The sequence below is a fragment of the Schistocerca serialis genome, chromosome 5 (assembly GCF_023864345.2).
Source record: "Schistocerca serialis cubense isolate TAMUIC-IGC-003099 chromosome 5, iqSchSeri2.2, whole genome shotgun sequence".
Taxonomy (NCBI): Eukaryota; Metazoa; Arthropoda; class Insecta; order Orthoptera; family Acrididae; genus Schistocerca; species Schistocerca serialis.
This window is the reverse complement of record NC_064642.1, coordinates 603,440,762-603,467,757: the sequence shown is the minus strand read 5'-3', so window position 1 is coordinate 603,467,757 and position 26,996 is coordinate 603,440,762. Positions and strand designations below refer to the sequence as shown.

Below are 26,996 nucleotides of genomic sequence, written 5' to 3'. Positions count from 1 at the left end.
CCCCGTATTGTGGATTGCGGAGTATCTATGTAGATGTAGATGTAGAAGTGTCCATATGTATCAATACTGTAGGAGTCAGCTGTATGCGGCCAGCCAGCACGCTGCAGACAGGACAGGTTTGTGCAACCTTGTTGTGATGATGGCAGACGCCTCGCCGCAGGTCTCCGCAGACATTCTGCAAGCGCCAATGAATATCTGCGATTCTCTGGTTTTCCACCAAAAGAAACTCAATGACAGCTCTCTGCTTGGGACGCACCTCTGTTACAGACAACAGTCTGAAGGCTACACATAGCGCCGCCACTTATCGAAACTTTACGAAACTGTAGGCGCTGAAGTGGGAAATTTCCACTATGTCCCACAACAACTTCCGCATTTTTTCAACCGAAACTGGCCGACAAGAACGTTACGTTGCGATGCGTTACTTACTGAACACCACTCCTACTTTTTAAGGATTCTACTAAAACACCGCTGTCTCATACACTATATATCAAAGTTTCATTTTCCAGCGTTGTCAAACATAGCGGAATACATATTTCACAGCGAGCTGACATGATACTGATTGACAAATGAGATATTTCACAGTCATATATCAAGCTGTCGGGCCACTATAGTGTCACACCTGCACTTATCAATGTGTCCGACAGCGTTAAACTGGCTGAAGATAGACTACGTCGATCCTTCTTGATACACTGACTGAAAAACTGGAAATTTAAGGTGTCTCTATCACAGATGACAAGTAATTTGAATCATTTTACACTGTGCTTTCCACTATAACGGAGGGGACGCGAAAGGCTCTATAGAGAAACATGCCGTCATTTGTACCTCAAGCTTCAGTGTAGGAGTATTACTCATAATAATGGAATATGTTTATGTTTCCACTTTGTGCATGCAGATGAACGATCTTAAATTACACCTTAGCGCTACGCTACACCAGGAACTCGAACCGCTTCTTTTGATTCAATTAACGAAGATGTTCAACTTGTGTATGAAGACCAACAAAACAATGCTTAAGATAAAGTCTGCTGACTCAAAGGCATACCCAAAGTCCCTCAATAAAACACCAATTAACAACTGATAGAATCATTTCCTAACGTTGTTCTAACTAGTGCAATAAGCCCTTCCAGTGGCTCGTTTCAAGATTTTCTTTTATAGAGTGAACTGATGAGTAGGTGTAACCGCCAATTTACGATTAGAGTAACCATGTATATCTATTATTTTACTAAAAAGTAGAAGAAATATAGGGAGGGATGTGGAGCAAATTATACACTGAAGTGGCAAAGCAACTCGTATTGTCATGCGTATTCGAATATAGAGGTATGTAAACAGGCAGAATAAGGCGCTCGGTCGGCAACGCCTATGTAAGACAAGTGTCTGGCTCAGTTGTTATATCGGTTACTGCTGCTACAATGGCAGGTTAGCAAGATTTAAGTGACTTTTAACATGGTGTTATAGTCGGCGCACGAGCGATGGGACACAGAATTTACGAGGAAACGAGAAATAGAGATTTTCCGGTACGACCATATCACGAGTGTAGCGTGAATATGAGGAATCCGGTATAACATCAAATCTCCGACATCGCTGCGGCCGGAAAAAGATCCTACAACAACGGAACAACTAAAGAGAATCGTTTAACATGACAGAAGAGCAACTCTTCCACAAATTTCTGCAGATTTCAATGCTGGGCCATCGACAAGTGTCAACGAAACATCACCGATATGGGCTTTCGGAGCCGAAGGCCCACTCGTGTACCCTTGATGACTGCACGACACAAAGCTTTACACCTCGCCTGGACCCGTCAACACCGTCATTGGACTGTTGATGACTGGAAACATATTGCCTGGTCAGACGAGTCTCGCTTCAAATTGTATCGAGAGTATGGGAGTGTACTGGTATGGAGACCACCTCATGAATCCATGGACACAGCACGTCTGCAGGTGATTGTTCAAGCTGATGGAGGCTCTGTTATGGTGTGAGATGTGTGCAGTTGAAGTTTTATGGGACCCCTCATACGTCTAGATACGACCCTGACAGGTGACACGTACGTAAGCATTCTGTCTAATCACCTGCATCCATTCATGTCCATTGTGCATTCCGGCGGACTTGGGAAATTCCAGCAGGACAATCCGACATCCCACACGTCCAGAATTGCTGCAGAGTGGCTCCAGAAACACTCTTCTGAGTTTAAACACTTCCTTTGGCCACCAAACTCCCCAGACATTAACATTATTGAGCATAACTGTGATGCTTTGTAACGTGCTGTTCAGAAGAGATCTTCACCCTCTCGTACTGCTACGGATTTAAGGATAGCTCTGCAGGATTCACGGTGTCTGTTCCCTCCAGCACAACTTTAGACATTAGTCGGGTCCATGCCGCGTCGTGTTGCGGCACTTTTGCATGCTCTCTGGGGCTCTACACGATATTAGGCAGGTGCACCAGTCTCTTCGGTTCTTCAATGTATTTGTATGATGGCATTGCTGCAATGACAATGTTGTCGTAGATTGGCAAATTTCAGTTTCACGATTGGAACAACATTTCATTTTAAAGAGAAAACAGGCACTGTATTACTTTTGAATCTGAGGGTGTGATCTGATTTAGCAGTCTTTCAAGAATCTCTGCATTGCTTACACTTCACTTTGTTGCAGGATTTCGATATGTGTTATGTATTTGCAGCAGGCAAAAATAAAGATTCTGTGCAGTTGTAGCTGTCGTCGTAAGCTTGATGTAGGGAAACTGTAGTTCAAGAATGTGCTGGATTTTGAAATACGCGGCACTGACGTGTTTATGGAATATATTCTTATGTACTACGTATTACTCCGTGGCACTTGTAACACAGCTCCAGATCAGTAATTGGCTGATACGAAGCATTTCAAGGCTTATTCACATGAAAGCAAATGATCAAACCTAATATCGTGGTCACGCATTTTTTCACCAGTGACCCATCGGTTTGTTTCTATCACACGGGGAAAACTGTGTTAGTTCATCGACGCATAGAAGCAGAGGGCACAGTTTACAGCTTATTCTTTTCTTTCTGCAGTTCAAACGATACAGTGCACAGATTGTTTATTTTTATTAGCGAGTAAGCCCATTATGACTACGAGAAGTACTTAGAGTTAGTCAATGCCTTCTTTGGTGACATATTTCTTTCGCTCTCTTCCTGTGTGCTCCCTTTCTCTCTTCAGACCAAGTCTTTTACTTTGGATTTTCCTCTCGGTAACTTGTCACGTGTGAATTCTGGGCCTGAAGATTTCACCGCTTGGCCGTCTTCTGGAGTAATTCTTCGCAATTGTAGATCAGTTTTGATCTCGCCGACCCACTTCATCCCGTTGTGGCTTTGCTTCTACCTCAAAAACAAAATAGACCATTGCCGGCGGATGTGGCCGAGCGGTTCTAGGCACTTCAGTCGGGAACCGCGCTGCTGCTACGGTCGCAGGTTCGAGTCCTTCCTTGGGCATGGATATGTGTGATGTCCTTAGGTTAGTTAGGTTTAAGTAGTTCTAAGTCTATAGTACGTCGACCTCAGATGGTAAGTCTCGTTGTGCTTAGGGCCATTTGAACCATTTGAAAATACGCCATTTGTAAGTTAGTCTGGGTTCATTTTTGTGATCTTAGCCTGCGTTTCAAATGTCTCTATGGATATTTGTGTATTTTTTTATTTTCTAACGGCTTCTCAGAGGGTATGTTTCGTCTATAAGTTTTGGACCTAGAATTTTTCTTACGATTTTTCGTTCTTTTTTCTCACTGTTTACAATGTCTGTTTCCCTTTTTAGAGTAAGTGTTTCTAATCCATAGAGGCATTCTGAATTAATTTCCGTTTTGTAATGTGTTAATTTTGTGCCTGAAGATACAGCTCTTGTTGTAGATATTTTAGCTGAGTCGATATGCAGGTTTCATCTTTTGGCAGTTTACTATTGTTTCAGTTTCATTTTCTTAATGGCTGCACTGAGATATTTAAACTGTGGAAGCTTCATCACCTGCCTAAAGCATCATTCGACGGCAGCAAGGAGCCATTTGCTCTCCCTGCTATTCACGTCAACCTGCAATACGGGGAAGCGCTAATAATCTTTCCTCGCATGTCATAAAGTGGCGAATTAATTACTCCCTTCTCCCCTTTCTCCTTTTTCCTTACCGATTCTCTCTCGAAGGAAAATTCTCTAATAGTAGCCGTAATCGAAATAGGATTTGCTGTGTACCAATATCGCACGCTCTAACGCGCTAGCGACGTAACCCCAGAGGTTCACTAGTCATAAAAGAGTACAGGTATTCCAGCCAAATTATGTAGAACATTTCGGTTATCAGGCTTTTTAAACATGGTTGGCTTGTATGTGGCTGGCCTTTTACTGATTATTAAACAGCACAGCAGCTGAAATTTAATTAAAGCTAACATAATAGTCTTCGCAATTTCCCATGTTACTACTAGAGCGTACTTAAATTTAGCTTGAAAGTTAACATGACGGTCTACTACACTACGCTTTTTACTGGTTGTTAATGAAACATTCATTTCTAGTGGAAGGAATATCCAGAAGTAAAGTGATCATACGATCTACTACCAGATTCGTTCAGTTAAGGTCGTTACCTTCATTGTATATAGAGAGACACAGAAATTTCTGTATGTTGCTAAAAACTTCATTTTTTGCTATATTTTCTCTTCAAATTTGAATCACGTCGATAGCTAAAATTTTAGCTCTGACTGTGGTATCATTGAAAGAATTTATTCGCAAATTCAGTTTTTTCCCCAATCTCTTCAAAAATTATGTTACTGAATCCATAGTCTCCAGATGGATACAGTATATCAAGACAGTAGAAAGGTAATACCTGCATTATTTGTTTCTTATCTTAGAACTTTCATACTAAATGGAAAATTAATATAGCACCTACAGTATTTCATCTGTTGTTTCAGATGGTTATAGCGACGGTGGCATGGTTTGCCACCACCTCAAACGCACAGTTTGGAGGAGGTAAACGACCTCTAGACCCCGGATTTAGCAAGCCTGTCAAAGATCCAAACTATGACAGACCAGCCAGTGTAGGAGATCCAGGTTTCACCAGGCCTGTCAAGGACCCAGAACACAACAGACCAGCCAGTATTGGGGACCCAGGTTTCACCAGGCCTGTTAAAGATCCAAACTATGACAGACCAGCCAGTGTAGGAGATCCAGGCTTCACCAGGCCTATCAAGGACCCAGGCAGTATTGGGGACCCAGGTTTCACCAGGCCTGTCAAGGACCCAGCCAGAATTGAGGACCCAGGTTTCACCAGGCCTGTCAAGGATCCAGAATACAACAGACCAGCCAGTGTAGGGGACCCAGGCTTCACTAGGCCAATCAAGGACCCAGAATACAACAGACCAGCCAGTGTAGGAGACCCAGGCTTCACCAGACCTGGAAATGTAAACTCTGGACTCTTGCGACCAATTGGTCAATGATCTGGCAGGCAGCAGTTAGGTCATCATTGACTTTCTTCGCCTGCCTGCGACTAAACAATGCATATTATGTCAATTAACTGTAACTTTCATTATGTACAATAACATAATAAATATTTTGCAAAATCACTTAGTCTGAATGTTTGTTTCACAGTGGTTACTTTAATCAAACTAGAAGCTCAAAAGGGTAAATTATACTCAAATCTCGTAGCAGCCATACTGTATTTTATAATTAAATGAAACAAAACTACAAAACCTGCTTATCAAATTATTATAGTTTCTCCCTTTTCCTTTCCTCACTCTATACACGCATTCTACTTTAGAGCTAATATAAGCTATTTGAAAGGCATCCTGATGGAACGAATATGGAACCTCTCCATAAAATATGCTTGAAAGCTACCAGTCATGCAATAGTAGTAATGAAAACACACTGAAACTCAGGACAGATCGATCCCATTATATGTTGTACCTCAGTGTAAACAGCTCTGAACATAGTTTGTTCATACATAATGTAAAATACTGTTTACTGTCAGGCTGGATAGCACTTTTACTTTTCTTCGTGGACAGTTTTAGTAAAGGACAGTAATCATCAGATATATGTTACATCAGTCACACTGTAAGTCGTCAATTTTTCATGTTATATGCATTTAATCACTGAACTCATCGTCTCGTGTGTTATACAAAACTCTTAATACAAAACTCGTTACTAAACACAATGAAATTTCTAGTTTCCTGTTTAATTTCTTGTTGATAAGTTACAGTATCTGCAAAAGTTTTCCGGGATGGTTTCTGTTACCTGAAAAGTTACTTGATTAGTTTGCTGTAATAAAGTAATGCCTCCTTGTTTGCTGGAACAAGCTTTTTATTTTTTATATACAATTGCTAATTATTTGTCACAGAATTTTGTTAGCTTTTGTTAAGTATGGACACCTATGTAGTGACCCATTAACTAAGCAGATATGAGAACAAAGAAAATGTGAATATAAAATCCTGGATCCCTAGAAACGAAGTTTAGGTAAGCTGTAGGCTACACATTTAATATTCGCAATAACTTAATAGTTTTTGCTAGCAGTCTGTTGTAATTCTGGGGTTAATAAATGATCCCACAGGAAAATTGCTTTTATTAAAAAAAGTGAAGCACAGTAATAAAGTGTTGTAGCAATTAACAAAATACTGACGAAATAGTAGATAAAGAGACTTCTTTTTCAGACTACAAGTACTTAGGTCCCCCGAACTGTACCATAGTTGATTACTTGCAACCTCTAAAACTACCAGATGGATAGAGGTCGCTTTCGAGTAGTTGGCTGTCTTCTCATGCTCTCTCTTCCTCTCTCTTTCTCTTTTTCACACACACACACACACACACACACACACACACACACACACACACACACATGTAGTCTATAACTGGGGCCTACATCTGTATCATGACGAATTACTAACTATTCAGCTGCATAAGGGAACTAAAGTAATTTTTTGGCGTTCTGCTGGCCAAGTGTCACGAGTTGCCGCAAAGCTGTTTCGTTCAACAGGGGTCCACTCTATACAGAGACAATCGAGAATACGATGTAGCAATAACGAACACACATCTCTTTCTCAATTTTCTCCGCCCAAGGACTGGGTGCTGTGCTGTCCTCATCATCATCTTATCATCCTTATCGACTGCAGGTCGACGACGTGGCGTCAAATTGAAAGACCGGCACCTGGCGAACGGTCTGCCCGACGGGGGACCCTAGCCATACGATTAAATAAATAAATCTATTTCTCACATTGAAATGGTGATTGGGGTCATCTCCGCCTCATATGGGTCCAACACCTAAAACGACTCAGCTGGTGTAACCAGTGTTTCAACTGGTCAGTGAGAACTGGTTAAAGTGCTGTTCATGCGATGGATCAGTGTTTTTACTCCACCACAGGGGCAGACGTTTATAACCCTCAGCATTCAACAGAGCCGTACTGTCATGATCCTGTGCCCTTTGCAGAACTGCCAAGGCTGCACCTCCTCCTCCCCCTCCACCCTCAGAAAAACAACGTCTATTGGAGTTTTTCTACATACCTTTAGGAAATGTTGTGATTTGTAGGGCAGGTTTAATAAAAATGAAGCATTATTTGAAAATATTACCTAAATGAGCTATGCTGATTAAAAGATACAGATAGCCATGTCATTGGTGTAACCACAGCGAAGGAGTGTCTGTGAAGAGGCAGCACTAATTCGTGGTTCCCGAAGAGGGGCAGCAGCCTTTTGAGTAGTTGCCGGGGCAAAAGTCAAAATGATTGATCTGACCTTGCAACATCAGCCAACATTGTCTTGTTGTAATGCGAAAGGCTGAAAGCAAGCAAAATTTTGGCCTGACTTTATTCTCCCAAGGACAGGCTGCTGCACTTACGGTTAAATGATGATGGCATCCTCTTGCGCAAAGTATTCTAGAGGTAGTGGCTTCTCATTTGGATCTCTGGACTGGGACTATTCAGAAGGATGTCTTCCTCAGGAAAAGCCAAGGGCCGCGCGGGTTAGCCGAGCGATCTAGGCGCTGCAGTCATGAATTGTGCGGCTAGTCCGGGCGGAGGTTCCAGTCCTCCCTCGGGCATGGGTGTGTGTGTTTGTCCTTAGGATAAAGTAGGTTAAGTAGTGTGTAAGCTTAGGGACTGATGACCTTAGCAGTTAAGTCCCATAAGATTTTACACACGTTTGAACATTTTTTGAAAAGCCAAGAAATTCGATGGGTCAGAACGTAGGATATTAGCTCTCTTAATAAGGCAGGTAGGTTAGAGGATTTAAAAAGGAGAACGGGAAGTTGAAGCTAGTTATAGTAAGAGTAAAGTGCAGCAGCTGGAAGATCAGGACTGCTGGTCATTTTAGTACAAAGATATCAACACAAAATCGGACAGGAGTACCTAAGTCTCAAGTAGGCGTAAAAATAAATAAGAAAACAGAAGTGCCGATTAGCTACTATGAACAGTATACCGAATGCATTATTGTAGCCAAGACAGTTGGTTGGTTGTTTTGGGGAAGGAGACCAGACATCGAGGTCATCGGTCTCATCGGATTAGGGAAGGATGGGGAAGGAAGTCGGCCGTGCCCTTTGAAAGGAACCATCCCGGCATTTGCCTGAAGCGATTTAGGGAAATCACGGAAAACCTAAATGAGGATGGCCGGACGCGGGATTGAACCGTCGTCTTCCCAAATGCGAGTCCAGTGTCGCCAAGACAGTCATCAAGCCAACAACCACCACAGAAGTACAAGTTTATATGGGTGCTAGTTCTGCCGATGATTAAGAAAGTTACACATCGTACGATGAGACAAAGGAAATTGCTCAGCTAGCTGTGATAAGTGGCTGGAATTCGGTAGGGAAAAGGAATAGATGGAAGAATCATTGGAGAACAATGGACCATGGACTAGGGGGGGAGGGGGATGAAAGAGGAAGCTGCCTTTAGAATTCTGCACAGATCTACGCTAAGGTTTAAGAATTGTGGAAAAGGTCGTGTAAGTGGAAGACACTTGAAGGCATCGACACGTTTCAGAAATATATAATGGAATGACTGAGATTTCAGGACCAGATTTTAAACTGTAAAACACTTCCAAGGGAAAAAGTGGACTCCAATCATTGTATTGTATGTTAACCGGGGGCCTAGAAACGACGGAGAGGCTCCGTCTCCCCCGCAGCCGCAGTGGTCCTCCACCCCACGACGACTACCACAGTCCACTTCACCCCTCCGCCGCCCCACACTGAACCACTCTTTCAGAGGACTCCAACCATAATTTATCGGTTATGAACTGCAGTGTAAAATTGAGGAATTTGCAGAAAGGTGGGGAATTAAAGAGATGGAACCTGGCTAAGCTGAAAGAACCACAGGTTGTTAAGGGTATCAGAAGGAGCATTAGGCAACGTTTGACAGAAACAGGGGAAAGGAAGACAACAGAAAACGACTGGGTAGCTTTGAGAGATGGAATAGGGATGGCATCAAAGAATTACATAGGTGAAAAGACAAGACAGTAGAAACTTTGGATAACACGTGAGATACAGAATTTAACTGACGAAAGGGGAAAATATAAAAAGGTAGCAAATGAAGCAAAAGGGAATAAAGAGAGTGTAAAAAATGAGATTGAAAGACAATGCGAAAAGATTAAGCGGGAAGATCTAGAAGATAAATGAAAGGCTGTAGAATCACACATAACTAGACGAGAGATAGATGCTGCCTATAGGAAAATTGGACAAAACAGAAGTAACTTTATGAATCTCGTAAGTTCAGATAGTAAGCCAGTTCTATGCAAAGAAGGGATAGCTGGAAGTTGGGAGGAAGATATATAGAGCCTCTACAAGGGATATTAACTTTAAGACAATATCATACAAGGGGCGAACGAAATGTTCCCGTTTGAGGGCGTTACTGCAGTGTGTATGGAACGTAGCGCGATTCGGATGGGGGTTTATATGCACCAACACGTATGCAAGGGATCAGTGTGGTATTCGGTTCTTTCCAAGATTCGTGCGATAAACGCGAAAACGTGAACTACGGTGACATTATTACCAAATAGATCCAAACAGGACCAACGTTATGTTATTCTTTTCTTGGCTGGCGAAGGACAAACACTGGTAGACATCTATCGGATAATGAAGAATGTGTATGGGGGAGGGGGTGGGGCAGCATGTCTGCCGAAAACCGCCATTGTGAGATGGTGAGTGACAAGGGGTGCTGCTGCTCCATGCCAACTCACTGCCCCACATCGCAAATGTCGTAACTTGTAAGTTCGTCCGATTTAAGTGTGAGACACTCGAACACCAGCTCTGCAGTCCTGATCTCTCCCCGTGTGATAATCATGCCTTTGGCTTCTTAGAAAAGGCCTTGAAAGGTCGACGATTCCTGTTTGACGAGGATGTGCAACAGGCAGTTACGGGCTTCTTTATGCAGCAGAACACCCTGTTTTAGCTGATGGGTATTCTTGGGAAAGCCACCCCTGACAAAATTATTTTACCTGAGATTCAGACTTCAGACATGTGTGTTTGTAGTTATCAATTTTCAAATTTTCACTCGAAGTTTTGTCTTATGAAGTTGCGGGCCATTTGTTTAATGGTTCCATACGTTTTATGGTTTGAAGAGGTGAAATGTAAGGTGAATATGTTTTTAAAGTTTTTCAAAGGTCTGAATTAATTATTTATGCTTTGATGACAGAGACTCAAAAGGTTTCGTGAAGGTGAGGGAAGCAAAAGTGTATGCAGAGAAAGACATTTCGAATTTCAATGTGAAAACGTGCCAAAATAGTTGGGATTAAGGTAAAAGATAAGTGAATGGAGAATGGATATGGTTTTCACAAGGCATTTTTGAATAGAGAAACTTGCATCCAAAAGCAGTGAAGACGACCAATAACCATTTTATTCAAAATCTAAGTGATGTAAAACGTTTCGGTGGCGCAGCTACAACAGGGGGATGGAGGTTAAGAGTTATGGATCGGGATTGGTGTTGACGATAACACTACTTATAAGAAGATCAGCAGAGATTTTCTCTACAAATAATAAGTAAAGCTTGAACGCAGTACCGCTACAGTCGCAGGTTCGAATCCTGCCTCGGGCGTGGGTGTGTGTGATGTCTTTAGGTTAGTTAGGTTTAAGTAGTTCTAAGTTCTAGGGGACTGATGACCTCAGAAATTAAGTCCCATAGTGCTCAGAGCCATTTGAACCATTTGAACGCAGGAGCGAGAAGATGGAAGAAAAAAAGAAAGAGAACGCGGGTGAAGAAGCTGAAGTTGCTGGACTGTTCTGATGCTATTTGAATTGTTTCAACTCTTGTACATAGCTTCTTGAGTTTCCCATAACTCTGATTTGCAATACTTCAAGCACACTTTAATCCGGAACAACTAGTAATAGGGAGCTAACAATTTGAGTGCTACTTAACCCAGCGACTTACTTTATACTGGGCAGAACAGTTTTCCTTATATATTTCAAAAGTGGAAAATACTGAAAAAATTCCAAACCTTTGGAGAATTTTTACATGTGATACGTACTTCATTCTTTTGGCATTACGGACATAAATAAATAGTAAATACTGCCCTCATTTCATTGGTGTTTATGTTTTTATTACATTACATGGTAGTATGTCTTGTAGAGTGCAGCGAAATCGACTCTTGCAGTAGAAAAAATTAATAATTCCAGTTAAAGTTATAAACATAGTGCGTGAGGACAATTTGAACTACACCATTTTTCATTGTTTCTGCACACTCTAAACACAGTATATGACTTTTTGTACAAAGCATTTGCCTCTAAGTTGGATAGAAATGAAGAAAACTTGTTCTGTGTAACGTTTCACAAACAGAAAGCGACACTAATCAGTCTCTAAGGGCAGCTGCCGGGGTATTTCCTTTCGAAAGGAAATGGCTAATTTCCTTCCCCATTCTTCTTCAATACGTTTGTGCTGAGTCCCCAACAATCCTCTCAACGATGGGACGTTAAACTCTAATTTCGTTTTAGTACCCTGAGTAGCTATTGCTAGATCAGGAAGTGACGTAGTCAGGTGCTTATAGATGGGCACAAATACAAGTATCAAAATCCATGCTGTCTGAAACGTGTTCCGCAGCCGTAAAATAATGCATCGAATTCTTACAGGTATCATGATCTTCTTTAAGGTTACACTCCGAGGCATTCTACACCCAGGAAAACAGTTTGAATTCTTGAACTTGTTCATCCAATCACACGAAGACAATTTTATGGATGTTGCAAACTGTAATATCTTCCTAAGATTGCCTATTCTTTCCAAGACAGATAATGACTATTTGGTGCTGAAAGTGAACTCCGAGAACGGCTTCGTAAACAAAACAGAGGTGTACTCATAAAATGAACGAATAATCCTAGTGGACGCCACTAGAGCATACGCTAGACCCCTCTCCATCAGATATTTTCGCTTAGTAATTTAAAATAATAATATTTCTTTACTGTCATCAGCATGGATCCATAGTGTATACTTCGAAGACCTCTTTTGCTTACTTGTTATCCCGGATCCAAGTGAGGTTGTTCCATGTGTTACTTGGGCGGTGGTATGTTCGAATGTAGGAAGACAGTTAGCCTTCATGTCCTATAGTAGCCGATGTTCAATTCGAACGTCAGAAGTACGTTTAGCTCTACACCCTCACAGTACCGTTATTGTACGAGGGGAGTTCATTAACTAATGCAACACATTGTTTCTGAAAGTAGGTTGGTTTTATTGAGGATTCCAATACACTATGTTATTCCCAACTCTTATGGCTACAAAACTCAATTTTTCAACATAATCTGCGTTCAATACGGTGGCATTACGTCATCTTTCTTGGAGGGCCTGTATGTACCACTCTGCTGGTCGACCTCGGTGTCAACATCTTGCTGAATCAATAACCTCCCCATCATCCATGTACTGCTTCACGCGAAGTGCATACTTCATTGGGTCAAACAGATACAAGTCGGAAGGTGAGAAATCCGAGTTGTAAGGGAGATGACGAGGACCGGTCCATTGTTGAGATAATGACAGACGCCTTGCACGCCGACTCACCGTGATTTTGTTCACTGCCAGGTCTCCGTAGACATCCTGCAAGCGCCTATGAATATCTGTGATTCTGTGGTTTACCGCCAAAGAAACTCAATGACAGCTCTCAGCTTGGAAGGCACCTCCGTTACAAAAGCCATTTCGAAGACTACATATAGCACTGTCACCCATCGAAACTTCATGAAACTATAGGGGCAGAAGCGGAAATATTCCACAAAGTCCCAAACTAAGTTCTTCATATTTTCAACGAAAATTGGCCGAGTAAAAGAAAAATGTGTTGCGTTACGTACAAAACGCCTCTCGTACATTCGCGACATTCATTTATGGACAGTGAATGCTTTCAAACTACATTATTTCGAAATATACTGTTACAAACTCAGACATATCATTTACTTAATCCAGTAGTGGACCAGATGTGTTCAGACAGTCCCATTGTACATCACGTAACGTTACATTTTGTGAGCCTCCATTATATGCCCATAAATTTGGTCAAAGGCCATGGAGCCACTTCACACTTTGTAACTATTTTGCTACGTATACATGTGCCTCGATACTGATTGAGTATTCACCTACAATCGAACTACATTTCCATCAAATGTACCTTTCCAAAATAAAATGAGTTACAATATGCACTGAACATTTATAATATATGCAAACAATTGATGTGGATCGGACCTTTATGCTCTAAATATGTTTAGTTGTTAAACTTCTTCTAACTGTTATAGAGTGAAAAATTGAATTAAATTTTCTCTGCTCTTGTCTGTAGTTTCCTCAGGTGAGTACAGTGGTTGACGCAAAACTCCAGATACGAGCTTTAAGTTGCTTTTGATTTTTCCTCGAAATTGTTGAGCCATTGTAACAATAATAAATTAACGTCCCGCATATCTTATGACTGCATAACATTAGTAAATATCTTCACAGTTTCTCATTTACATTAGAGAACAGTGGTATCGCAGTGATGTAATGCGTGTTTCCAGCCATGTTTCAGAGCAGAATGTAATCATTTCGCAAGTGTTTGCTCATGCGTTTCTAATAATGTTGCATTATTTTTTTGCACAATTAGTAACAATCTAACCTTTACACTAGCAGCGCATACAGCTACAACTTTGCCACGGAGTCATATTCACTCAGGGAGCTGTTGTGGTTGTAAGCTAGAAAACGTGTAATCTGTTCATAGAACTTTGTTTGAAGCTAAACAGAAACTTTTCTAACATACTGACAAATTTTTCTGTCATTCCAGATAATTGCAGAGGTGTTCGCATTCTATGTCACTATAGTGCGTGCACAATATAATGAAGGTAATCGCCACGGAGTTTCAGAGCCAAGCGACTTTGCCATTGGAAGTGATTCGGACTTCAGACAGCACAGTGAAAAAATACATGAAGATTATTACATTTCTAAGCACATCAATCAACAAGATTTCCAGGGAGCAAGTGATGATATAGCTCCCCATTTCATCAATCATATTGTCAAAACTTCGCGCTCCAGTTCATATGGCCCATCTGTAATCTTAGACAGGAGTGCTAGATCGGCTCCTATAGCACCAAACTTACGGCCCCTTCCTTACAATCCCAATCTGAGACCTATACCCTCTGACCCTAACCTTCATCCCATACCCTCAACTCCCCCAAACTTAAAACCGATACGTTCAGATCCAAATATTAGGCCTATACCCTCTGACCCTAGCTTGCATCCCATACCCTCAGATCCCAATGTCCAGCAAATCCCATCAGATCCAAATTTAAAACCTATTCCTTCAGATGCCAATCTTAGACCTATACCTACTGACCCTAACCTCTGCCCCATACCGTCAGATCCGAATTTAAAACGCATCCCTTCAGACCCCAACCTTAGACCTATACCTACTGACCCTAACCTCCACCCCATACCGTCAGATCCGAATTTAAAACCCATCCCTTCAGATCCCAACCTTAGACCTATACCTACTGACCCTAACCTCCGCCCCATACCGTCAGATCCGAATTTAAAACCCATCCCTTCAGATCCCAACCTTAGACCTATACCTACTGACCCTAACCTCCGCCCCATACCGTCAGGTCCGAATTTAAAACCCATACCTTCAGATCCCAACCTTAGACCTATACCCTCTGACCCTAACCTCTATCCCTTACCATCAAATCCCAATGTCCGTCCGATCCCTTCAGATGCAAACCTAAAACCGATACTTTCAGATCCCAATCTTAGACCTATACCATCTGACCCTAATCTTCGTCCAGTACCCTCAGATCTCAATGCCCAGCCTCTACCTTCAGATCCAAACTTAAGGCCCATCAGTTGAGGTCCTGATGTATGACTAATTTCTTCAGATTCAAATGTAAGATCAATCGTCTCCTATCCCAGTGACTTATTAATCTCTAAATATCCTAATTCAAAGTTAATGTCCTTCCACTATAATATTATAAATATACCTTTGCCGTCATCGCTCCACATCCCATATTGAGGCATGTAGCCACAACTCTTACCAAGGACCAAGTTCATTAGCTCCCTGCGTCCATTCTACACCCTCAAGCCAGTATACCTGACCATTACACTCTATTGCCCATGTTCGTCCATGATTTAGTGACTTCAAAAATTACTACGTTCTATGTAGGATATTTTGAACTGTGTGACACTTTGAATATTTTCAGAAATGTTGTGTAATGTACCACATAAATAATTTTAACTTTATGCCGTTTAAACAATGCTTGTGTAAATATTTTATTACACACCTCACCTTTTCCTTGAATACAGTTTAAGGTATTAGTGAAGGCCTGCCAAACAGCGCTCTACGAGCGCGAGTGCTCCGAATGTGCTCCCGGGCACAACAGTGACTGGGGCTGAGGATGAAGAGCAAAACATTTGCCTTCTCAGACGCCAATCAGTTTTCTGACAATACTTCTTACGTTAAATTTCATTTACGTTCTATTTCAGGAATACTGCAGCATCTATGCACTTGTCTAAAAATGAAATGTGGAGAAGCCACATCGTTCAGTGCCGAATGGGAATTGCCTTACTTTTTGTATCGTTTAAAGACCATGAAAAGTGCTTTAATATTCCATCGCACTGCTATAGGCTGGAAAAACACTTACTAGAACATTATGACACCAACCAGAAAGTCGATACGATGCACATGTCTTCTGACTGAAACCTCACCTTAGAAAAATTTATGAATGACGCTGCTGGAAAAACTCTTACGTTATTTGATTTTCAAACAGTGAGCAAAACTGAACGTACTCAGACATTTCTCTCTTTACTTATTCTGATCATCACTAAACTGATACACAATATTTTTGGCGCAACGCAATCTGACTTTCAATAATCCCTACAAATGAATGGCCCTGACTAACAACAATAACCTATACCTTTCATGAATCACTTACCTCACAAAAATCTTCGTTACTAGAACTACTGCAACACAGTGAGTGCCAATACTGCCAGCTAAATAAAGGTTTCTAACTACTGAAGGTTCTAACTACTGATAGGCATAGCTAGCAAATGAAAGATTTTGATAGAGAGCAAACAATGTATTTACCTTAATAGTGTTGAAAAGTCATAATATATATATATATCAGTCCATGATATCCAATATTACAAATTTACTCTTTCTGATTGACACACTTCCAGATCGTCCGCTCTCAAAATTCCTCCATCTCTCTCCCCACATCCACCACTGCTGGCGGCTCACCTCCAACTGCGCAACGCTATGCACTGTTAACAGCCAACTGCCCAACACTACAATAGCCAACAACAATGCAAATCAGCCACAGACTGCACACAGCACAGCCAGTGATTTTGAAACAGAGCGCTACGTGGTGTTAGCAATAAAAAAAACCTATAAAGCCTACTTACAGTGTTTAAAAGACAGTGATAAAACGTCACCTTAAGACCAATATCTTTGACTGCACAAAGACAAGTCACTAAAGTTATTTCAATGTTTGGTTCAATACAGGTGTTTTTCCCCCATGAAATTGACAACGTCTCACCAGCGTTCAGGTTTAGCAGATTTTAAACTGCGTAACTCCATGTGTTTGACCACATCACGAACCATAGTCCACGACATATTACACATTATAAACAAAAATTTATAAACGTAATAACTTGATATTAAATGCCTATAGGTAAAGCTTTTTGTAGTTCCTCTCACCGTATTAGCACTACCTAATGTATACTTCTTTAATCAAGTTATGAAAGTTATTGTTTTGGCAGAAAAGAAAAAGTTGAAATTAAATACGTGTGATAAAATCTGCTTGTGAAAGTATGATGCAGATTTCGCTCTTAGGAACTGTTGTACTATGTTGAAAATGCGTCTTCCTAAGTTTCCTGCATGTGCAGCCTTCAGCATATAGGCGTCTCAACGCACACCCGCTACGAATAGCACAGTGGCAAGGAAAGCCGGAGTGCTGACCAGAATTGGCTGCGTTCGTGGAGCGCAAATCTTGGCCTGCCTTAACGTATTTCCCTGAACACTTGCACCACATTTGAATCAGAATCAGTAACATTCCTGTGCTCTTTCTCGTGTCTTGAAGTGCAACCCCCCCCTACGGTTGTAAAAATCATCAAACACTATGATTATATTTTTTCGCTCTATATTATATCATTCCATCCTTTTCAGTCAGCACTTTATTAGTGGGGCAGGGTGCTTTCTTCCTAAGATAATGATCTCATCTCAACGTCACGGTGCAAGCTGGCACCCCACCCACGTCTCTGAGGCAATTGCGTATGGTACATTGAAGGTCAGGATGCAACCCAAAACATGTCAACTGTCCCCTCCTTGGTCACCCATCCACTGTCCGGGTTCTAAGACCAAAACGAAGGTCACCTTTTCCCCACTGACCTAGGTCAATAGGAAGATTTACAAGAGGCAAGAAATCATATCTTCCTTACCTTTTTATGCCAATAAGATTAGTTACAACAAATTTCCCGTCTTCCTCTTTCATTTATATTCCAGTCGAGTGAATTTTTGTCATTCTTTGTCTGTTCACTGTAGTGGACGGATCACTGCAGAGATTTGCCACTGTCCCCTAGGCACAATAAAAATAATCTTCACAGTTAAATGCAAACATTATTAAAGCCTTGCTCTCATTACTACAATTTACTGCTACTTACAGTTTTGTGAATGTTTGCTCTAATTTGTTACAATAGCGCCGATTTGCTCCCAATATTCAAAAAATCCACTTTTTAACGTCTTTTCAAGAATAATATTACCTAATTTACACAGACATAGCCTGTTTAAGAAATATCACAGTGTAACATTTAAACAAATACACTCTTGCCGCTTTCAGCCACCCCCATGAACCCACTCATGGTCCTAAGCTATATTAAGATAAGTCTGTTGCTGCAGTTTGTTGTAATTTAACCCATTTTCCCCAGAATTCCACAAATACCCACTTTTCAAGAAGGCACCCATAGATATAAGGCTTTTAATGTTTAACAATTACCACCACTGTGCATTATATAAACAAGTAATCAATTTCTGCATGCCAAGTCCACCAGGGACTTATCCATGCATCATTAATGTGTTAAAAAGCAATAACATCACTATAAGGTTGCCTTACAAAGATATGACACCAAAGGATAAAGTAGACTCATTAAAAACAATAGAAAAAATCCTAGTAGTATTATTTCCACAGGCACAACACATTGATAAATTGCACAGTAAACCATTTTCCCATCATTGAATGGGATAGTAGATAAATCCTCTTTATTTAAAATACCTCGTTAAAAAATAGCATGCTCCAAATAGCAAGGGTGAAGTTAGGGTCAAATGGGCTTCATAGGTCCACAACACGTCAGGCAACCAATTGTCCTTTTCCCCCATTTTTTGAAGTGCTCACACAGCATATGTTCTCTGCATCACAGAACTGATGGATAACAGTTTATGAGGAAACGGGACTTTGAGGATACACCTTAGTGATCTCTAAACAGTAATGCAAAAGTGGTGGTGTGATATGTGACTTCAGGAACACTACCTTACCATGTGGGCATGAGCCTGCTAAAGTCTCCATTCCTTCCAGAACTGTCCAAGTAGCAGTAACACTTCTGTCTCATTGTCCACTATAGGGCTGCTCTTCTGAACATTCCATGGCTTCAGAATCTGCGATAATTTTTTTCACAATGATCCTTATTGCATGAGCTTTACACACTGGAATACCCTTCTTTTGCTAATATTAAGCTTAAGTGATTGATTCTCTATTCTGATGATAAAGCTTTGGTAACCATGCCTTTTCTGGCAAAGTCTACATGACATGATTGCTGGTGCATGTGACCCCCTCTCTCACTATAGCTCATAAAAAACAATTCTCATTCAGTGTCACTGATCTGTTGCTGTCCAGTACCATATGTTGGCCAGTTTTTACACTTGTTTTTAGTTTCAGTAAAACCTTACATAATTTCAGGCATTGTATCAAGTATCACCTCTCTACTTACATTATTCAGTGAATTAGTGCATTTTCATATGTTAACATGACTTTTTGGTCATCCTGTATATTAATGTATGGGTGAAATCAGCAATAACATCCTAAGCCTTCTGAGCACTTTTGGTGTGTCACAAATGGTAAGCACTGCTACTAGGATATCAAAAGTTCAGTGTCAGTTTTAGACCAGGTAGCACAGGGAAAACTGTAAAGTATTTATAAGAGACCTTGGCCATTCTGATCATTACTGTCAAATAATAAAGATAAAGGCACCCTTGATAAAACCTTCAAAACAGCAGGCCTACAAAAAGATTATCTTTGAATGTAAAATACATACTTTTCATAGGGCACTAGCAACTAAAACCTGGAATGAAGTATATATGGAAAAACTTGTAGGTGTTAAGTTCTTTAATTTTGCACACTGTCTAAATTAATTTATGAGGAGGCTTTTTCAAAAGTAGCCATTCTGCAGCAGAAGCTAAAGAAAACAGACTTACAGCTGCAGGTTTTAGAAAGTCCTCACAGACACTTAAATTTCTCAGTTCTCTACAAAGTCACTACATTACTCCACAGTTTGTTGGTTATTATCAAAGATACAGAAAAATATGTAGGAGATTACTGCTTTCTGCCAAACAATAATGCCAAATCAAACCAAAGTAGTGTGGGATGACATAAAACAAGAATCTGGGAAATGCAGACACAACTATAACAACATACAAACCAAAGATAGTCGTAGAGTAATGGAACACATTCATGGATTGGCAAATTTTGTAAATGATTATTTCTCTGGCGTTGTAGTGAAGCTGCAACAAAATCTTTTTAAAACACGTGTAGCATCCACAATGGCTTACATGGTACAATGATGCTGCTTCCTACAACAGAGTTTCGAAGTCAGGAAGACTACACAGAAATTAAAAAATAAGAAGTTGGCAGATATATGTGAAGTTAAAGTCTCTGTTCTAAAGGCATGCATAGAGAGCAAACAGCTCCCATTAACAATTGAAGCAAATGAGCCCTGTAGTTCAGATATTTCACCAGAGTATCTAGAGCATGCACAAGTTGAGCTCTTCCTAAAGGAAGGTAATGCAATGAGTATTGAAATCAACAGGCCAGATTCATAAATGACATGAATAGATACAACCTTATAATGAAGCACAGTTAAATTTCCAAAGAGGAGAAGTATAATATCAATCACTACAGGTTTCACAAAAATGTTACGTGAAACTCTTGGCAAGGATGACTGTTTTACAGACACATCTGTAGCATTGTCCAAGGTTTTTGACACCACTGTTTATCATAATATACTGTTAAACATGGTAGAAACACTACGTGTAATGGGAATAGCAAATGAGTATTTCCAGCCTTGCACAGAGTGACTTCAAACATCTGATGAAAATTTTTTAGTAAAGCATTTGCCAGGTTACAAGCATATAGGTGTCCCTCAGTGTAGTGCATTGGCTCCAACTCTATTCATAATATATATAAATAATTTTGCAGACAATATCAGATACAGATAAATATTTCTCCTTGCTGATGACAGCAACATCACAGTCACTGTTAAAACACCAAAGCTCCTATTAGAGAAAGTTAATGAAATTCACAGGGATAGCTACAATTGCACAGGATGTAGTAAATTAATATTGGACATAAAGAAAACAAACAGTATGCACATTAGTGCAAAGAGTGAACACAATTCTGTCACATTACACACAGATGAAAAATTTATAGACTGTGTAACAAATACCAAATTTTTGGGGTGTTATTGATTGTCAACTAACATGGACTGAACACACAAAGATGCAGTTAAGAAGTAAGTCATCATAATCTATTGCTCTTACAGTTCTAGCATTAGATTGCAACAGCTGATGTCCTAATACTACATACACTCATTTACTAGTTACAGTATTCTTTTCTGGAGATTCGAGGCACAAAACATGGGTAAAATTTTTAAGTGCAGAATATGGGAAATAAGAGTAATAACCAGAAGCAGTAGTCAGCCCTACCTTAAGGAACTGTTACAAAAAATTGGTATCCTTACTCAGCAGGTGAGTACATCTATTAACTGTATTATATGTTAGGGAAAATATTACTAAGCATTTTACTAATAGTCCTGTGCATAAATACATAATCATGGAACAAGACCCAATCAGGATTTAAATTTACAGAAAAGAAAAAAAAGAAAAAAAAAAGAAAAAAAAAGAAGCTCAATATGACATTTTCTATCAGGGAATAAAACTGTATAATAAATTTCCTGATGAGTTGAAAAAGTTAGTGACATACACCTTGCATAAATGAAGCACTTTTTTTCGCTTGTTCACAAACCTCACTACTATTATATGACCTAGGTTCCTGGTTGTATATCCATTTTCTAGAAAACGGTGCTCCCAAAGATGGAGATAAACACATCAACTACCATATTTAAACTATTGCTTCTTCCTCAAACTGTAAAAGTTACTTCTGTTGACAACTGAGACAGCTATGTTTGTGTTCTAGAACATTCATTAGGACTCCATTTACAACAAGTATGAATAAATGGGCATAGACATACTTGCACAGGAGTGGGAACTTTTGTCATTATCTATTTATGAATGATGGCACCAAGGTTCTTGTCCTATGTTGAGGTTGTAACATTGTCTGAAAGGGGTGAATAATTGAACGGTTTCCTCATTCAGTAGTAAATGTGAGGAATGCACACTTGTTATTTAATTTCTAATGTTTCTAATTGAGTGAGCTTTGCACCCTTTCATTCCATGTGTAGGACTTGTGCATATTCTGGTATTACGTACTAGCTGTACCCAGCCATGCTTTGCTGTGGCCCAATCTGCTTAAATGGAAAAGAAAGAAAAGAAAAAGCACACATTGCTAAAATGTGTGGAAATGGAATATATGTCCTAACCTCCTTTTCTCCCTTGTTACCATCCATCTCTGCTTTTCCCTTTCTTTGTCCATTTCCTCCTCTTTCCCCCTTTTCTGTCCACCACCTCCTCCCCCCCTCTCTCTCTCATTCCACCACCACCTCCCTCCCCCCCCCCCCCCCCATTGTCATCTGTCCTATAATGGTCCCCTCTCCATCTTCTCCCGCCCCCTCCCTCTGACCATCTCCTCCTTCCCATTTTCTTTGTCCATTTCTTCCCACCCCTCTGTCCATACCCTCTTCCCCCTCTCCTTGACCTTGAGCCTTGTTTATTGTTTTTGGGAATTCAGATTCTGTAGTGGTATTCTAATCGTAAAACAGTAAGCCATGACTGCAGCCATCGTACATGTAATTGTTTATCACAGTAACATACAAAAATTTGAAGTAAATCACAAAGGTATAGTTGGGATCTTTTGTAACCATATTTCCCTATTATATATTACATGTATATATTTAGCAACGAAAACAATCAATTTTTGACAAAATAATTTAATTGGATGGATAAAAAATCTACTCACAAAGCGGCAGCAGAACACAAACATAGAAGGTGGTTGCAATTAGGCAAGCTTTTAGAGCCAGTCACTCCTTCTTCAGTTAGAAGGTTTGAAGGGAAGGAAGAGGGGTGAAGGAAAAGGACTAGAGAGGCCTGGGAAAAGAGGTAGATTTTGGGAAAGTCCCCCAGAACATTTTTTAATAAATAGGTACCACAATTTGTCACAGTTTCAAAGCAATCCATGGAAAACTTTTGGAGATTTGAGAGTTTTTCCTTCAAAGCAATCCCTGCGATAAGTCTCCCCTGACCCCCAGTTCTGGGTGACTTTCCTGAAATCTACCCCTTTTCCTAGATCTCTCCAGTCCTATTCCTTCACCCCTCTTCCTTTCCCTTCAATTCTTCTGCTTGAAGAAGGAGCCACTGACTCCGAAAGCTTGCCTGCTCGGTGAGCAGATATATATACAGGGTGTACATAAAGTCCAGGAACACATTCAATTATTTATTGCAAAAGAAATAAACATTGTAGAGATGGCATAAATGTTGCATTTTGAAGAGGAACTATGAAAGTTGGTTTTGCAAACATTCGATATGCAAACCATGAGTGACTTAGCAGACCTCAATACGGTAACTGAATTCTTGCCATACCTGTCCCAGCATAGCATCATCGACTGTGGCAGTCACTTCCTGTACTTTCTCCCAGAGCTCTGCTACATTGCATGGTAGAGGCAGTACATACACTAGATCTTTAATGTGTCCCCATAGAAAAAAGTCACACGTAGTGAGATCTGGTGATCGGGGATGCCATTTCATGAAACAGCTGTCCCTTTCTGTAGCACAGCCCATCCATTGTTGTGGCAGCTCCGTGTTCAGCAGGTGCACACAAACTTCATGATGAAAATGTGTGCAGCTCCATCTTGCTAAAAGATGAACGGAGAGTCCAAATGCATTTGAGGCATCAGCCATTACTGCAACATGTCCAAGTAGGAATATCCAGTGACAGTGCTCTCGGCAATGTGCTCTTGCACCTGAACTCACCATGCTAGCAACTAGTGCTGACTATCGGCAAATTAACAAACTATGCTGACGTGGTAAAAAAAAAAAAAAAAAAAAAAAAAAAAAAAATCTTTCAAGGTTTCTCTTCAAAATTGCATATGTACGGTATCCATACAATGTTTGGTTCTTGTGCAATAAATAATTGAAAGTGTTCTTGGACTTCATGTACACCCTGTATTTTAATATTATACGTATAAAAGTATACATCCCACATGGGAAAAATATATCTAAAAACAAAGATGATGCAACTTACCAAACGAAAGTGTTGGTATGTTGATAGAGACACTAACAAACACAAACACACACACAAAATTCAAGGATGTGGGTTTTAAGGGAGAGGGTAAGGAGTCATTCCATTCCAATCCCAGGAGCAGAAAGACTTAACTTACGGGGAAAAAGGGACAGGTATACACATGCACACACACACATATCCATCCGCACATATACAGACACAAACAGACATATATGATATATGTCTGCTTGTGTCTGTATATGTGCAGATGGATATGTGTGTGTGTATGCGCAAGTGTATACCTGTCCCTTTTTCTCCCTAAGGTAAGTCTTTCTGCTCCCAGGATTGGAATGACTCCTTACCCTCTCCCTTAAAGCCCGCATCCTTTCGTCTTTCCCTCTCCTTCCCTCTTTCCTGATGAAGCAACCATGGGTTGTGAAAGCTTGAATTTTGTGTGGTTGTTTTCTGTTTGTTAGTGTCTCTATCAGCATACCAACTCTTTCGTTTCGTAAGTTACATCATCTTTGTTTATAGATGTATAAAAGTATGCATATATTGAAGAAATAGGTACCACACTGTGTCACATTTTCAATGCAATACATGAAAAACTTTTGGAGATTTGAGATTTGAAGAAATGAACATCTACATTTGTACTTACACAGAAACTGTGAATGCCACTAACCATAAATCTCTAAAAGTTTTGGACTGAATGTTTTGAAATTTTGACACAATATTGTTGTATTGGAACACGTGTGATTTTATATACCAGTTTCTTACCATATGAAATATATAATTTCATATAAATTTAATAATACAGACCACTATTACATAAAATCTTAAAAAGTTTTATTTAAAGAAATAGGTACTTAAACACGTGCCTCTATTAGAACCCAACGTGTGTCAAAGTTCCAAAGCAATTGGTCAACACCTTTCAGATATTAATGGTTTTGAACAAACTGACATCTACATTTTTATGTATATGGATTTGTGATTTCATTATAAGCAATGTTTGCCCAATACAGCATGCCTGACATTCTTGGAAAATAATCTAAGAAAGCCCACTTTTCATGATTGGTTGTTTATCTTTTGAACTGAAGAAACATCTACCTGATGTTTGCAGGACACAAAAAAAAAAAAAAAAAAAAAAAAAAAAAACACACACAGAGAAACCTTTTGTCTTTGAAATTTTGCTTATCCTATTAGAAATTTTACCTATAAATGGTAAACTGCACCATTTCCTTTCTGGTCTATCTACATTGCTTACTTGATACATTAGGGATATGGCTTGCTTTTTTGTTTTTTTGTTTTTTTTTATTGAGACTGTTGTCAATCATGTTGGATTTAAATTCATTATTTTTAGCTATTGCTTTTGTTGTTTTAGGTTCCTGGTCATAGTCTTCTTGTAATATAGGCATAGAAAAGAGATGGTAGTTCCTGAGGTGGAGTGCTGAATGTATGTAGGCTATTAAATGTTGAGAGGAAGCTGGGATGCATGTGTCAGTAAAGGAGTCTTTCTGGTAAAGTTTAAATTTGTTGCTACTGTTTTCTATATGTAAGTCGGTGTCTAGGAAATTAATTGAGGAATCCCATAACTCCATACTGATCTTTATGTTAGTATGCCACTGGTTTATGTTTTCCAAGAACTTCTGGAGTTTCCTAGTGGTACCTTTCCAAATACAGAGAATATCACTGATATCTGTGCACCATACACAATGTGTTTTGCCAGTGTTTCACCCTTAAGAATATCAGTCTCCAACTTTTCCCTTAATATTTCTACTAGCAAGGGGTATTAAGGTGAACCCATTTTGAGACCATCTGCTTGTTTATAATAGTTCCCTAGAAAGTAGAAACAGTTTTGATTTGAATCGCATTTTACTGTATGATATACAGCTGTTGTTCTAGATTAATGTTGAGTAAACAGAATGATTGTGACACAATATGTATACAGTCTTTCACATGAATGCTTGACAAAAAGCTGTGTACATTAAGAGAGACTAATTTGCTTTTGTTGAGATATTAACAACTGGTAACTTGTTTAAAAAATCTAAACTGTTCTTAATGCTGTATTTCTCTTTGAAGTATTCTTCAAAGGAATCTTAGGGTCCCATAGCAGTATGGCGTACCCAAACTTGTCATGATACTAAGTACAGGAACTTAAAAGACACCCTCCTGAATATTAGCTCAGGAGCACAGTCAAATATAAGTTGCTGTGTGAACTATTAGAGTAGGTTTCAAATCTGTTACAGTGATACTCATTTTTAGTATGTTTTGTGAGTGCTGCAATAATTGTATGAAACTGACGTTAACATATGGCATAACTGAAAACATTGATCACTCAGATTGTTTTGTTGATGGAGATTGGTTAGGTGATTGCACAGATCATAAGTATACATCAGACCATATGATTAAGTAATTTGTAAATGCAGTATTTTGGAAATCTAAGAAACAAGGAAGTGTTACAAAATAATCTACTTTTGCTTAGTATGTAACATTGTCAGAAGTTGTCACTCAGATTAAGAGAATTCTAGACCTTTTGAGTATTTTTTATGCAAAGTCAGATGAGCCGCTTAAAGTACATGAAGAAAATTCAGGAGCTGTCAGTATTGCTAGATATGTTAACTTTGTCCGCAGCTCGTGGTTGTGCGGTAGCATTCTCACTTCTCGTGCCCGGGTTCCCGGGTTTGATTTCCGGCGGGGTCAGGGATTTTCTCTGCCTCGTGATGACTGGGTGTTGTGTGATGTCCTTAGGTTAGTTAGGTTTAAGTAGTTCTAGGGGACTGATGACCATAGCTTTTAAGTCCCGTAGTGCTCAGAGCCATTTTTTATGTTAACTTTACTAAAATTTCAAAGTATATTGAAGTATATCACCATTTTGTGAATGAAATTACAGACATTTATAAAGTACATTCAGAAAACAATGTAGCAGCCATTTTAACAAATATTTGAGGAAGGATAAATTTATAAAA

General features: G+C 39.8%; 1 protein-coding gene across 1 annotated transcript in view; it reads left to right on the top strand.

The window, feature by feature from the left end:
* LOC126482365 (cell surface glycoprotein 1-like) overlaps window positions 1-15,627 on the top strand; it is a 1,103,416-nt gene extending 1,087,789 nt beyond the window's left edge. The window contains exon 4 of the mRNA XM_050106449.1: window positions 15,099-15,627. Within this exon, the coding sequence (XP_049962406.1) occupies window positions 15,099-15,224 (126 nt within the window). The 3' untranslated portion in view covers window positions 15,225-15,627. The remainder of the gene's footprint in view (window positions 1-15,098) is intronic.
* The last annotated feature ends 11,369 nt before the right edge of the window (window positions 15,628-26,996 follow it).